Source organism: Nelumbo lutea, chromosome 3 (assembly GCF_056320005.1).
Source record: "Nelumbo lutea isolate HS-2025 chromosome 3, American lotus-T2T, whole genome shotgun sequence".
Classification (NCBI taxonomy): Eukaryota; Viridiplantae; Streptophyta; class Magnoliopsida; order Proteales; family Nelumbonaceae; genus Nelumbo; species Nelumbo lutea.
The window spans coordinates 21,012,405-21,028,740 of NC_142686.1; the positions used below are offsets into that span (position 1 = coordinate 21,012,405).

Consider the following 16,336-nt stretch of genomic DNA (forward strand, 5'->3'; position numbering starts at 1 on the left):
TAGAACGACCTACAATCCTCGGCGTGCGAGATTAACACCCTATCAACTCTCCTAACTACTGAGCATAAATTTGGAGCACCTCTGTTGTCCGTCTAACGAAAATGCCACCACAAGTCACAACCCTGTATACCCTTCTTGTTCGTTGCGGTGGGTCCAAGTGTCCTAATAACACTTGATGTTACTTGAAGAGCATCGATTCAAGTGTCTCTTTTTCTTTCTTTTTCCTTCCAATAATAAACCCCCTACAGACCCCACTCTTTCCTTTGCAACATAATATCAATTGCCACTGCATTAATATCTTGCGAAGGATTACATAACGGAGTAGTCCATCCCTCAATCAACATATTTAGTCATAGAATGCATTCTTAGCAGCCTGTTTTGAAATAGGTTAAAAGTTAGTTTTCAAAATCTCATATTTTAGGAATTCCGGATCAACTATCAACAAACGGTCCAAATAATGTTGTAATCGAGCTATTGCAGTCATGTATCGGAAATATTTCTCTTGGCCGATTATATACAAATAACCCACAGGCCACAACTCTAATAACGCACTCTGCCAAATCACTTTGCAAGTAACAAAATAATTTCATTTATAACTAACTAACTATCTGACCTGACCCAATAAATGACATTGATGGCCCCAACACAACACAGCCCACTAATACCATACGTAACACATTTATTTAATATTTTTAACAAAAATATTTATATTTCAAATCCCAAATCCTTTTGAAACACATTGCATCACTCACGTCTCACGGTAGTGCAAATTGCAAAGTGCGTGTGGTGAATTTACACATCACATTGGGGCTTAGTAGCTGGGAATGCTATAATTATAATTAGAGGTCACAAGAAAATGCTGAAACCATGGTGGCAGCATGTACGTCATACATACGTGACTACGTGTATTTCTTTCAAACTCAGTAACATGCTTTTTTGGTTTTGGTCACATCACATAATCGCAAAGCGTGGGGCGTCCGGCCGTGGGCTACTCACAAGTCACAACTCACAACTCACGACTGGTGTGTGTGTATGTGTGTATGGTTTATACCTTACAGTGGAGTTAAAAAGGAAAAATGCCCTGTGGCGATGGGCACAGCAGAGGCCAATTCCATCAATTGCAAATACAATGATGAGCTTATATAACAGCTGCGTTCACTTTCGGTCACTCACTCAATATCTTCACCGACACTGGAATCGCACCTAGCTAGTAAAGTAGCAACATCTTTATACCTTTTTCAATGAAGCCTTCTCGCACCTGGTTTGATCATCTCTCTGCCAAAAACCAAACTCTTCAAAATACAGGAAAGACCGTTGTTTTAGCAACCCTTGCCTTGACTCTCCTGACCGTCCTTCCTCTATATTACTTGTCGCTTGGCTATTTTCCTTCCTTTCTTTGGTGCAGATCTTCTCGCTCCACATCAACATCCCTTTCTCGCCGCCATGGCGGAATACAGCAATCAACAGGGCTAGCTTCGTCTAAGCAATGCGACCTCTTTACAGGAGAATGGGTTCCAAACCCGGATGCACCGTCTTACACAAACAGCACTTGTTTTACCATCCACGATGAACAGAATTGCATGAAATTTGGGAGACCTGATACTGAGTATATGAAATGGAGGTGGAAGCCAGACGGCTGTGAGCTGCCCGTCTTCAACCCGCTTCAGTTCTTTGAGCTCGTCAGAGGGAAGTCCATGGCCTTTGTCGGGGATTCCATAGGAAGAAACCAAATGGAGTCCTTGATGTGCCTCTTATCAAGTGTAAGCGCCCTCTCTACCTCCTACTCTGTTTCAAGTTTCAAGTTTCAACATTGTTTTAATTTAGCACAATCAAGTGTTGGTATCAAATGTTTGTTTAGGATCCTTCTAGGAGGATGGATTGGGCGATTTAGTTGAGTCAATCTGAGTTTGGGAAAGGCAAATCTGAATCGATGCATTCATCATCCCTTCTCTCTTGTTGTCTGACAAGAGATTTAACCATGGATGACTCCCCCCTCAGATCTCTTCCCAATTATATGATGCTTGCGTTCAACTCTTGTGCATTTTTCGTGTTTTTACCCGATCTATTGTGACTTGCAATTTTTTCTGTTGGATCTCCTACATCTCTTCTGATTCAATTTCTTAGGGTTTTAGGTCGGAAGAATTGAGATTTGAGAAGAGTGGAATGACGTTTTGGACCGGAAATCCGGCAGGAGATAAGATAGAATGATAGAATCCCCTTGATATGTGGCTGATTTTAATTTGTTAACTGTAGATCACCACGTTGATTTGTTCCGAAATGGTCTCCACTGTCCCCAAAATCTTTGCCACGTGGACAAAGTAAATCCCTCTTTTCAGACAAGTTTTTATATTAAAATATAAAAAAAAATAATAATCTCTTGTGAGGGTTGTAGACTGACATGGATTAGAAATTGCACATCTGGCAAGACCCTCCATGTTAAGTTGCTGTAGTCAGCTTAATTAATCGTGAATTGATTCATAACAAACAAAATTTGCATTGTTTACTAACTAAAACTACTTCACAGAAGAAAACAAAACCAAACCAAACAAAGGAAGGCCATATAACGACAGACATTCACCAGCGTGGGCCTTTCCTCATCTGTTTTCTACTCTCTCCCTCTCTCTCTCTCTCTCTCTCTCTCTCTCTCTCTCTCACAGCATCTTTTTAACATTCTTTTGTTTTGAAGCTTCCCCGTCTTCCTTTAATTTTTTTTTTATTGTCCTTGTGTCTAAATCACATGGCAAGAGAAGGCTAGATTGACGGAAAGTTGAGTGAATCGGCTCCAGAGTTGTGTGTAGTAAAAATAAAAAAATAAATAAAAGGCTCCAGAAGATTCCATACCCAACACAACACGTCTCTTTCTCTCCACATTTCACGGCCACAACCCTCCCAACTCTTCCTCACGGCCCTCAACCTCCTTTTGATTCTGCCAAAGGAAATACTGAATATCATGTTTATGGATTTAAAGAAAGTTGAGCCCATCCCCAAGCTAAAACCCCACACAACCAACTCGTATTGAGCCCACCTCCGGGTCCCCGCGACTCCTAACTTTTCGCCACTGGCCAAGTTTGGGAGTGATTAAAATTAAGCACTACGGCAAAATATACTTAGTGGCGTATGAAAAAACAAGCCCAAACTAAGTATTTATTCTGAGAATAAGTAATAATTCGAGAAATCAAAACGGATTTATTTTTAAGTACTTATTTAATAAGTTCTTATTTTCTTTCTGTCCCACCACATCAATTTGAAAATATCTATAATATTACTGTTTGAAATAAGTGTTTCGCTAAAGGCTCGTGAGCAATTATTGCAATAAGTATTTATTTTTCAAATAACCACTCCCAAATTTATTAGTTTCACTTCACTGCTCAATTTTCTTGGTTCAGTCGCCTTCCAACTATTTTTTTATTTGTTTAATTAACAAACTCTTCAAAATTAAAAGCCGTTTGTGTGCAATATTTTTCAGGTGGAGCAACCAGTGGAATATCAAACCCTACGGTGGCGTTACCCCACCTACAACTTCACCATTGCCAATGTATGGGCGCCCTTCATTGTCAAATCCAAGGCAGCTGACCCCGATGGTCCCGTCTACACCGCCCTCTTCAATCTCTACCTGGACGAGTTCGACGATGACTGGATCAAAGTGGTTGTCGACTTCGACTATGTTATCCTCGCCGCCGAGCACTGGTTTTTCCGGCCAACCATGTTCTATGAGAAAGGCCAGCTCGTGGGGTGCTACCTCTGCCGCCAAGAAAACGTCACAGATCTTAGTTCTGCCTATAGTTACTCAAAGGCCTACCGGACTGCCTTTAGAGCACTCAACAGCTTACAAGGCTTTAAGGGCATCACGTTCCTCAGGACGTTCTCTCCTCAGCACTTTGAGAATGGCTTCTGGAACGAGGGAGGAAGATGTGTGAGGACAAGACCCTATAAGAGCAGTGAGACCCGTTTAGAGGGCTTACCTTTAGAGATGTACTTGGCCCAAACTGATGAATTCAAGGTGGCAGAGAGAGAAGGAAGGAAGAGAGGGTTGAAGTTTAGGTTGCTTGATATCACTTTTGCTTCGCTACTGAGACCAGATGCACATCCCAACAATTATGGGCATTGGCCCCGTGAGAATGTCACCTTTTATAACGATTGCTCGCACTGGTGCTTGCCTGGGGCCATTGATACATGGAATGATTTACTGCTTCAGAGGATGAAGATGGAGGCTGGAAGATCATTCGATGGAAGCTGAAAGCTTTTCTTCTTAGCTGTCTCTTCTCAATTCTCCCCACTCAAATTGCTCCAGATGGGCCTGGTGGTTTCCAATGTCTAAGTATTTAATCCTTTAATTTAATAATTTTGCATATTGTCTTGGTTCGAGTATCTACTATCTGGTATTGGTAATACTGCCAAAGACCTATGGTTTTGGGGCAGGTTTGACTTATTTTTGCTTGGGCAGCCTGGTTCTGGTTCTCCTTAGGCCCACATGTGGAAGTCGACAGAGACCATTAACCCAGATTAGACACTTCAGTCACCAACAATAATAGAGTGAAATAATAATAAGGCATTTGTGACCCTGGCTGATGTATACAAGGAAAGGATTTTAAAACAATTAAAGGGTGTCATTTACAAATCATCTCCTTCCTCTTCTCTCATGAAAGTATGAAAGTTAAAGCTTCTTGGAGTGGACCCAAGTTACTAAAAGTGTCAATGTACTGGACCCCGTTCAGTTCAAAATCATTTTGGACGAATTGGAGGGACCAATAAGATATATTGGATTAGACAAATCCAATCTAAAATATTTATTAGATTGGATTAGACCTGCTCCCTCTCTAATAAATTTATATTAGATTGGGTTGGATCAAGCCAATATCTGGTCTATTGATTGTAAGATAAGAATATAGGTGTCAATGAACTGGATTTGGGTTGAAACCAATCTAAATTAAAACGAATATGAATAGATCAAACGGTTCAGACATTGAATTGGTTCGGTCCAAAATGATCTATAATATTTATTAGATTGGATTGAATCTCGTCCATTTATAATGGACTCACATTGAACTGGATCGGATTGAACCAAATCCAGTCCAATTGACACCCCCTATAAGTTACTCAACCCATGCAATTGGGCTTCGAGATGGATGATGGGCTTGAACTTTGAACCTGATCCACCTAGGAATGATATTTTAGCTTGAGACAAGGCCAGCCAGAGGGCCTTGCTTTCAAATTCTAGTGCCAGCGCAAATCGGTTGGTAGGAATTGACTTGCATATCAGTATCAAGTACGGTGCCCTTTCACTGCATAATTCATATATCAACTATCAATTCAGGAAAAGAAATTAAAAACAAGATATTTTGTTGCCACTCAAGAGTTAAAGACCAGTTCTTCCCCTCACCATATAATCCAAATTTTTTGTTAATTTGAATGTTAAAACCCATGTTATTGTTGTTGAAATGTCATTTCCACACAATAATGAGGTCTTTTCGAGGAGACCAAATGATAATATTTGATAAAAAATTTCTAAACCCTAAACCCTATTTATTTACTAAAAAACAAATGCTTTGTGTTTGTCATTTTGTGATTACAAGGCTTCTAAGCTCCTTGCAATTGACATTCCTCAAAACATTCCCCAGCTTTCCCCGCTAATATGGCCATTATAAGTACTAACCAACAAGATCTAGTTTAGACCATCTTAATCTAAACTGCTAATTAAAATTTGTCATTATGTACATTAAAGTTCAAATGTTGAGAGACTGACTTTATGGCTTGATTGGATATTTGTAGTGTTTCTTTTCTCCTAACTCAAACGGTTAATTTAACTTTGAAAAGCAAACATCGCTTTTTGGCATTTTGTTTTGGTGGGAAGCATCATTTAAAAGCAAGGATATTTGAGATTTTCCAAACCAACTATCATCCACTTCTTTGTAATCCGTGTTTTCAATCCACCGTTGAATCGATTGGTTGAGTCGTTCAAGCCGTCATTCAGTCAAGATTTTGGGTTTGGTTCTATTAAAACCTGTTAATCGGTCAAAATACTGTTTGACCCAATCGATTCAACGGTTGACCCATTCGATTTGGTTATTAGGACGTGAGTTGTATATTTGATGCATGCAAACTTTTAGAGGTTATAAGCTCATAACTTTGTCCTGCTATTTTTGCAAAAGAAAAGCCTTTTTTTGACCTCAAATCATAATTTTTAATATTTTTATAAATAAAAATTAAAAAAATGAATTAAAATACATGAAGTAAATATAAAATAATACATATAACCAATGTTTTGAAAACCGACCCAAAGGCCGAACCATTTTTGCCTCCGATCGTGGGTCACTGGTTCAATTGGCCGGGTTAAACGGTTCAGACCATGCCACATCAACGCATATATGTATTAAATATTTATTTATTTATTTACACACACACACACGCGTGTGTGTGTGTATAAATATATATTTTAGTAATAAATAATGTATAAATATATTTTAGATATGTTATATGTATTATTTTATGTTTTTAATTCAGTTTTTAATTTTTTATTTATAAAAGATATTAAAAATTGCAATGTAAGGCCAAAAGGGTTTTTTTATGGTAATAGTAGGGAAATGTGCCATAGACGCATAGATCTCAAAAACTTACCCAAAAAAAAAAAATCACCCTAAATAGACATCAGAGTGCAAAGTTATGGCCTCTGAAAGTTTTGTATGCATTGACTGTGTAGCCCGCAACCCGATCAATGGTCAAATCATCCAAGTCAAATGGTTCTTGACCAAGTCAATGGTTTTTACTATATGGTGGGTCTTGAGTGAACCGAACCTAGAATCCTGGTTGGGTGATGGTTCGAACGGTTCAACTGACGAGATCAATGGTGGGTTGAAAACATTATATATAACATATCTAAAACATAATTATATATTATTTATTGATAAAATATATATTTATACACATACATATACATGTATACATACACACATATGTATGTATGTATGTATACCTTAAATATATAAATGATGATGTCACACAGTCTGACATGTTCAACCTGAATAGTTCACTGGTGACCAGCGACTCAGACGCAAAAAAGGTTCAGCCTCTGAGTCTGTTTTTAAAACATTGTTTATAATAATTGGCCCTTCCATCATCATTCTCAGAAAAAATCCAAATAACACTTGATTTGAAACATGCATGAATCTGATAACATGAGTACTGCTGTGCTGGTCATAACATGCACTCGTAAATTGCTCACACCTATGACCACAATAACTTCATTAATTGTTTTAAGCATTCACGTACACTTGTGATTAATTAAAACTTGTTCATTTATTCCAAACAGCGATTTATTTAAATAAACCATAGCATTATATTGATGCTTAGAGTCTCTATCTGGTTTTGCTGACCCATCACATTGTTAGCCGGCCACATGAATACAGCCACACATGGACATATTGTATTTTTAAACCCCATAATAGATAATTTACCGAAGATTGTGAAATGGTTTCAGACCCATTACTTTACTTGAACTTTAGAATTCAATTTTTCTTTTCCTTTTTGTTTAGTTTTCCGATCTTTCCCTTCCTTTTCCTATTTTTTCCTTTGAACCAAACATAACCTTAGTGAATAGTTTGAGTAGTGGCATGTGGCCATCGCTTAAGGCTTAGGGTAGGAACTGGCTAGAAATGATAATCCTCAGAACCAGCCTTTTCCAAATAAGAGCAACCGAATTTATTGACAATTTGCACTTAAAATTTGTAGACCTAATACCTTATTAAATGAGTTGTTTGTCCCAGCAAGTTAGGTTCTGGTGAGCACATCTCACCACGAAACTAGGATCCACCATGTTTAGACACAGATCATACTGAAATGTGTTGGAATAGTTTTTTGTTTTTTTTTTTTTTTTGTTGTGAATAGATCCGATTTCCGTTCTGACATGCATGCACAGGTCGGAATTAGAAAATAAGCAACCACAACCAATAAAACTGGTTAGCTTGGGCTTTCTATTTGCTTAATCTACGCACTAAGAAAAGTTTCCTTCTCAACTGTGAATATTGAATAGCAGAGAATTGTGAAGTTTTGGGACAGAAACAAGAGTAGCCACTGTAAATAGCACCCATTTGAGTTGCCGACGCCATTGCCATGGAAAAAGGGATACTATCCATATGGAGAGATCTTGTCCTCCCATAATGAAATCTTGAAATTTTGGGCTTATTAATGGCCTTATTTTACTACTAGCTAGAAACTTGATAGTGGTCAATCCAATATCACTCTATTAACTTACTATTAGGCCATTGAAATCTCTCCATTAGCTGGGTTGCCTATCCACATCACATTGACATTGAATAGGCCAAGTCTCCTCCGAGTCCGAGATTCAATGCAGCTCTTTGTGATTAACTTGTCACAGAAAAGAATCTACGCAAATTTTCCCTTATAAGTTGACATCAGATCACATGCAACACCCAAGGAGTCAGGAGAATGCCAAGAATTTTCCAAAAAAATATAATAATAATAAAAGAGAATGTCAAGAGGATCCTCTAAGCCATTAGATTTCTAACGCCTATCAGATCTGGCATTGACCCACCACGTTTGCACGTGGACAACGTGTTTATCTTGCATCTTCACTTTCCCCAATTGCCCGCAATATTTACAACCAAAATATGTTTGTAAAAGGAAAAAAGAAAACAAAAAATAAATAAAGTTTAACTTAATCATGGGATTAGGGATGCAAATGGATCGGATTATCTATCAGGTTCAGAATTACATTTCCATTTATGGTGGAATGGTCATTCATTCCCCCTCCCTTAGGAATGCGAATCCAACCCAGTTGATTCCAAATCCAATTCTGGTTCTTAAACTAAATAGGCGGGAGGAATAAAAATTTCGATTCTGATTCCAATGGATTTTGACTTCAATTCCAACTGTAAACCAAACGAATCCTTGGAAGAATCTCTCACACATCAAAATTTTAAAAGTGCTAAGTAGGAAAACAAAACCAATTAAAAGTGTTAACCTACAAATACACGCATGTAAGAGATAATAATTATTTAACAAGTAACAGTATAAACACCCCCTATAATTTCATGGGTTTACTAAAAGGTATCCTATAGTTTGCATTTTACTAAAACGCCCTTATATAGGTTGCAATCAATTTACTTAATCGATCTTCCATTAGATGATAGTGAAAAATGATAGTATTGGCCCTAATTTCCATTTGAATAAACTTAATCCAAAGATAACAATGAAAATACCATTTTTGCCCCTAGTAAGATACAAGCAACCACTCTGTTTGGCTCAATTTTGTCAATTTTGTGTTTGCATGAATAAGTATTGGTGGTGCTTTTGGAATAAAAAATCAATGTTCAAAATATCGATATGCCCGATACAGCGGCAGAGGCGTATTGGGCAATATCAGTAGCTTTTTTTTTTTTTTTAATCTGATTCAGAGGGGTTGGTTTAAGGTCTGTCCACCCCTGAACTGGTTGAAACCCCGAAACACCCCTTGGAGGGGTGTATCGGGAAGCCTCCAATATGATACATATTGGCCGATATGTATCGATATGGCCTGATACGTATCAATATTTTGAACCTTGTAAACAATCATGGGCCAAAGTCCTTGAACATTTTCCACTCAGTTTAAGTGATGATCATGTTACTATCTTTGGATGGCAAAACAAACTCTTCTTAGTGAAAGATCAATTAAATAAATAGGCTACAAAATATAGGGGTATTTTAGTAAAATAAAAACTATAGGGTAGATGTAAGTAGATCTATGAAACTATAAAGCATGTTCTAGTAAACGACCCTAAATACTCCTTCCAGACCCCAAATTTTAACAGGCCTACATAAGGGATCATAGATAAGATGCTCATCCAATGGATCATAGAGAAGCCTTGTGAAAACTTGGTTAGCCACATGATCTTCCAACGCCCATAAAAAGACCATGATATTCCCTCCTAGATTTTTCAACGAGGATTGAATAGAGACACCCCTTCTCGTAATACTCGTACTTATTATACTAGCAGATTTCTATAAAAACTAAAGTGAGTTTCGATTACTATGAAATTCTTATCTTGGTAGCTTTACTTATAGAGGGCAATGCCATCTGGTGATCTCTACTTCTCATCATCGCTGAGTGCCATATCTCGAATAATGCTTAAAATTTGCTCAAATGGTAGATATTTTTCTTGCAATTTCTCTTTATGTTCATAGCTTTTCAACAGATCTTCCGCTGCTCCTTAATATCTCACCCACTCTGACACCATCTGTAACGTGCCTTCTTCCTAAAGTAAAGATAAAACAAACAGAAAATTGGATAAGATCCCCTAAACTTGCCTATACGAAGGCAAAGTCCTTAAGAGACTGCTGACAAATCAGAACTTTCATTTCTGCTAAATTTCTCATTACAATATACGCATATAGAGTCCGAAAAAGTAAGCAGTTTAAGAGGCAACCAAGTAGAAGGTAAAGGGGTTGAAAGAGGTTAGAGAGAGAGAGAGAAGATTCCACTGTTCAAACCTAACAAAAATCCCCTAGTACAAAACTACTTGATAGCTTTCTGACTTAATAGACTGCTTAAATGATGCGAAGAAAAAAAAATCCTTATACCCACGTTGAAATTTCAAAACCCTTAAATCCCACAAAAAATCATAAATAAGATGGGCAAGTCAGTAACTTCAATACAACCATTTGCTTAAGATAGGTGGCGGTGAATATGATGGCGTAGTTCTGCGCCAAACACGTCCTTATCCACCATAATGGGGCGGCCTCAACGGTCTTTTCCATACTCAAAACATAAATATCAGAATGAACATTCATTCACAAGTCATGACACGTACAACATCCATATAAAGAACGATAGAAAAGAACTGAGAACCTCCACGCAATACTCTCCACAGTCCACGCCGACCTATATATACCCCGAATGCATCAACTCTTCTTACTTTTCTTCAATGAAGCTTCCCGTAATTGATCTTCCTCATGGGAAGACCAACCTGTACAACACCCCCAAAACACTTCTTCTGGCCCTCACCCTAATCCTTATTCTTTTCACCATCATCCCTCCCTTTGTCCATCAGAGTCCATCCTCATCATCTTACCCTTCTCATAGAAGAAGTGTAAATAATTCAACAAAGTTCAGGTTAAAGAAGTGTGATATATTCAATCGGGAATGGGTTCCGCAATCCAAGGGACCTTATTATACAAATACAACTTGCAAACACATACATGGTCCTCAAAACTGTATGCTGCATGGGAGACCTGATACCGGCTACTTGTACTGGAGATGGAAACCTGATGGCTGTGAGCTACCTCATTTCGACGCGATACAGTTCCTGGAGATTGTTAGAGGGAAGTCGATGGCCTTTGTGGGGGACTCTGTAGCAAGAAACAATGGTTTTGTTATCTCAGTAGAATAATTATAGTGAATTTGCCAAAAGGGAAAAAATCTCATATTTCCAGCAGGTCGACTTGTATTGAATGGTGTTTTTATTCATGAATAGATATTGATTGATGACCAATACAAATTCGACCATGCTCTTAGCTGACTAATGATGTCATACAAATACAAACTGCAGGCTAATCTTGACCTTGGTCAGACTGTGGGGTAAGCTCTCACCTAGCCTTCACCCCGGACAACCATCCATAAGCCTGCCCTGACCCCCCCAAAATTAGGCTCTCACCAAAACTTTGGAGAAGGCCTGAGCATGTCTAAAAAACAGTGACATGAATTATGGTCTTGTATGGGTCAGCATCTCAAGGCCATTGAGTGATGGATGACCAAGTCTTACTACTACATAGATACACAAGCCAGTCTCATGAGCTTACACATAACATACAGCAACGAAGAAAAGGTCAAACCAGTGAAAATTTAAGCCCAAGAATGGACCACAGGTTCATGATAAGCATGGTCCAGACACAATCCAAGACTAACTTTGGCATCACCTATGGTTCATTTATGGTTACTAGGGGTCATAGTAACAGGTCCAACTGGAACATCTTGCACCTCCAAAACCAACTCGTTAATTTGATGATATACATGCTTTCATGACAAACAATGGACCAGTGAGAAGGTCAAACCAGTGAAAATTTAAGCCCGACAATGGACCACAGGTTCATGATAAGCATGGTCCAGACACAATCCGAGACCAACTTTAGCATTACCTATGGTTCATTTATGGTTACTAGAAGTCATAGTAACAGGTCCAACTGGAACATCTTGCACCTCCAAAACCAACTCGTTAATTTGATGATATACATGTTTACATGACAAACAAATGGCAACCATCCAAAAAGAATCTATTGATAGCATGCTTGTAAAAATAGCATCATAACATGTGAAAATTGCTTCCTAATGCTAATAACAAACGTTACAAGCGTACTATCTAGAAGACTAGAACTAATCCTCTTATGCCTACATAATTCGTGTCATGGTGTATGCTACTTACAGTATTTTATGTACACGAAAACTTGCATTTTAATCATCTTTATATTTATGTTATGTCATGTATGTATTTATATTGTTATAGGGATTAACATGCATGTCGATTAGCTGAATTTGGTAGCTATTTCATTGACTATGGAATCAATCATTTTGCTCTACACCAGCCATAAATATATGCACTTTATGGCTGGTGTGGAACAAAATGACTGGTGCCACAACCATTAAAATAGCTATCAAATTCAGCTAGTCCTTTCTCTAACATGTCATGGTCTGGTTTACATTTTTCAGTTTGTTTTCTCCTCCATTTGATATGGAAGTATGGAACGTCCAAGTGAAGTGATGGTGCATCCGATGAATAATCTACTAAAAACTGGACAATAATAGGCCAATCATGGTATGCCACATCAACATACTAAAACTGGATAATAGTGGGGGGCCAATCAGGACATGCCACATCAGCATGTGAACCCGGTGTATGGAGATGAGGTGGTAGTATGGTGACTGGATCAATCACTGCTAATTACGAAAGAAGATTTGAACTTGGCTAAATACACAGGACGAATCGAGGCACTTGTTTTAGGCTTGACACTTGGGCGCTTGATAAATGCTAGAGCCACGGACCATTAATCACGAAGGACCGAAAATCGCAAACATAGACGCTAGTGCCGCACAGTAATACAGTATAGGCTATAGGGTGTCCTTTGTTTTGTCCTTTTGTGATTAAAAGACTCCGTGATCGTCATGGTTCGTGGTATTAGTTCTAGATTGGTTTCTGGGCAGCTGGCCTTTCGCTTAAGTCCCTCCAATATATAAAATAAATAAAAAGTAATAATTAGTAAATAAATAATACAGCAATACCAACAACAGTAACAATAACTAACAAAAAATATTAGATATGGAAAAAAAAAAAAAAAACACTTTCGTGGCTTCCGTTAAATTATTAGCGGGCAGACACGTGAACAACAAGTAGTTGATAATATTAATAGATGGGATTTGCTTTTCAACCAAACACTCTACTCATTCTTTACCTTTCCACTTCCAACCTGTACTACTCATTCTTTATTTTTATTTATTTGGGGACTGAATCTCTATTTCGTCCATGGTATTTCGGTTCGACCTTTGTATGATGTGCAGTTTTGAGCAAAAAACTAATATTACTGCAAACGCCAATGTTCCTCGGGTTGTTTATTTGACTCCCATATGAATACACCCTTGAGGGGTGTTCAAATTCGGTTATTAAACTGAAAACCGAACCAAACTGAATAAGCCAATTCAGTTTGGTTACTTCGTTTTTATGGTTTTAGAAATTTCGATCTTCAGTTTTTGGTCTGATTTGAGAAAAAATTCAACCGAAACAAACCAAAAATTGAATTAATCAAAATAAATACATATATTTATCTTTTAATTATAAATATTAATATTAATATACATTAACATTACTATTTATATTATTAATAATATACAATACGTATTTTAATTATAAAAATTGATATATTTTACTAACAATGATTAATATAAATTATATGGATATTTTAACTAACCAAATTAACCTATTTAAATTCGGTTCAGTTAGGTTTATGAAAAAATGACCTAACTGAAATATTGGTTAGGTTCTATTTCCAAACCAAACCGACCCGACCAAATGAACACCCCTACACCCTTAAAAGTTGGGCAAAACCACAATTCTTATCCTGTAGTGCAAGAAGCATCATGAGTTAATTAAAACAGAGGGATAAAAAACACAGATCTTCATTTCATTCCTAGAAGTAAATAATCCAACCATACTAATTGGGTTTCTTTCTTTCTTGTTACAGAATAGGATGTTAAGTTAACCAGTTATGAAAGGTTTGTCCCCCATAATATAAGTAACCACTGTATCAAATCTAATAATATTTCTTATTTATATAAATATTTAATGTTAGTTTATCGATTGCTTTTTCATGGGCTCTTATTTCTAATTACTTCAACGTCTTCCTATTTGGAAGCTCCTTTAGAGACCAACAGAAGATTCCTGCACACTGCGTTGTCTTGACCTTTTCTTTTTATCAATAATAGAAAGCTTTATTAATGAATAATACTTGTGAAATTTAATTACAGAAAAGGGGTGGTAAGCTATCTTAACTCCCCAACATCAAAATGACAAAGAAGAAACTAAAAATTTGCCCAGAACAAAGAATCTTTAGCCACCCCTTGCTTAGCTAACCCATCAGCCATTGAGTTAATACTTCTCTTCACCCAGTTGTATTGCACCTCTAAGTCCTTACTCAGCCAATTAAACTTTTTCTTCTCATTGCTGTAGCTCCACAAGCCACTGATATCTCCTTTCAGCCACCTAATCACCACCTCCGAGTCCCCCTCAATAACTAGACATCTGATGCTTAATTCTCTTGCTCTTTGGATTCCTTCAAGAACTGCTAGAATTTCGGCCCTAAGAGAGTCACCCTCTCCAATTGGCCCAGAGGACATGACAATAATATACCCCTCCTCATTCCTGAAAACACCCCAATCCCAGAAGACCCCGGATTCCTTAAGCTACACCCATCAAAATTCAGTTTTATGAATCTGGCGGGAGGGGGGGTCCAAGAGGGTCTACAGGTCCTTTTACAAAGAGCAGCAGTAGCTACCTCTTTCCACTTTCTCAGCAAGTCTGCCATAGAAAATTCAGAGAATATCTTCATTGATTTCAACCAGTGAGCTATCCTTGAGTGTATCAAGTCTATTAGGTTTTCTATGGTTCTTTCCTTATCTGAAAAAATTCATGAATTTCTTTCTTCCCATATTGACCAGCACACTACAGCCCTAATGCTTCTCCACATAACCTTCCCCATTTTCTTAGGCCATCTAAAGAATGAGGGAGAGAACAAGCATTGCATCCTCACAGGGGGATTCCAAGTATACCCCAAAAGGGAAAACACCCATTCCCAAACAGTCTTAGTAACTGGACAAGTAACCATAATGTGGTAACCCATTTCCCCATTAGAATTGCAAAAAATACACATATTGGGAGGTAAATAGCAATTGAGCCTCTTTCTTTGAAGCAAATCGTTTGTGTTAACTCTTTCCAGAAAAATTTCCCAACAAAAACTACCAACCCAAGGAGGAATAGGTTTGCTCCAAATCTCTTTAACAGGGAATGACAACCCAAGTGGAGTAGTAGGTTGAACTAATGTCTCAAAAAATGAGGCACAAGAGAAAGAGCCGGAGGAGGAAGGGGTCCAGATTCTAGTGTCTTCCTTATTGGGGTTCAAGAAACATTTTCAATGATGGTTAGCAAAGATGAGATACACCCCAAATCTGTATCCCTTACCGCCCTTCTCAACCCCAAATTCCACCCAAACCCAGAAGAAGAATCAGAAGGAACTAAGGAGGAAATGGGTTCATTTTTCAAACTTAACAACGCAAACAATGAGGGAAATTGGTCTCTCAGGGGTAGGTCTCCAACTCAAATTTGCTCCTAGAATTTTATTTGATTATCGGAGTTCAGATCGTACCTGATCCAAGGGGAGAAACCTGGAAGCAAATCATGAATGGCTTTCCGCGAGGAAGCGGCAGTAGCCCTTGCCAAAATTCCTGGATACCAGTCATTCTCATCCAGCCCATGTATGCTAACCATAATCTTCGTCCACAATTTGTCCCTTTCCAATGGGAATCTCCACAACCATTTCCCCAATAATGCCATGTTCCTTTTCCTGATATTCCCAATCCCAAGCCCCCTAGCTTCTTGCTCCTATTTACCACTTCCCAACTCACCCTATGGTCTTTCTTCTCCACTCTTGGTTCCCATAAAAAATCCCTCATTAATTTTTCCACCCTGTTGGAGACCTTTGTAGGAATCTTAAACACTGACATGAAGTAAACAGGAAGATTAGAACGGGTAGACCTAATCAAGGTGATTCTCCCCCCAAGAGAGATAATTTTTCCTCCAAGAAG

At 38.0% G+C, this 16,336-nt stretch overlaps 2 protein-coding genes across 2 annotated transcripts in view; one reads left to right on the plus strand and one right to left on the minus strand.

The window, feature by feature from the left end:
• Nucleotides 1-731: 731 nt before the first annotated feature.
• On the plus strand, nucleotides 732-4,621 carry LOC148863472 (protein trichome birefringence-like 19). Its single transcript, XM_088974866.1, has 2 exons — nucleotides 732-1,760; nucleotides 3,467-4,621. Exons 1-2 carry the CDS (start codon nucleotides 1,242-1,244, stop codon nucleotides 4,235-4,237), a joined length of 1,290 nt encoding a protein of 429 aa, XP_088830992.1. The 5' UTR covers nucleotides 732-1,241; the 3' UTR covers nucleotides 4,238-4,621.
• A 5,956-nt stretch (nucleotides 4,622-10,577) lies between these two features.
• AAE17 (acyl-activating enzyme 17) overlaps nucleotides 10,578-16,336 on the minus strand; it is a 45,809-nt gene continuing 40,050 nt past the window's right edge. The window contains exon 15 of the mRNA XM_088974868.1: nucleotides 10,578-11,340. Coding sequence (XP_088830994.1) covers nucleotides 11,276-11,340 — 65 coding nt within the window. The 3' untranslated portion in view covers nucleotides 10,578-11,275. The remainder of the gene's footprint in view (nucleotides 11,341-16,336) is intronic.

What these genes read in the sequence shown, in the direction of transcription:
- LOC148863472 (XM_088974866.1), top strand. Translation starts at nt 1,242, where the DNA reads ATGAAGCCTTCTCGCACCTGGTTTGATCATCTCTCTGCCAAAAACCAA. An exon ending in TGATGTGCCTCTTATCAAGT is followed by an intron (nt 1,761 to 3,466) that starts GTAAGCGCCCTC and finishes AATATTTTTCAG; the next exon opens with GTGGAGCAACCAGTGGAATA.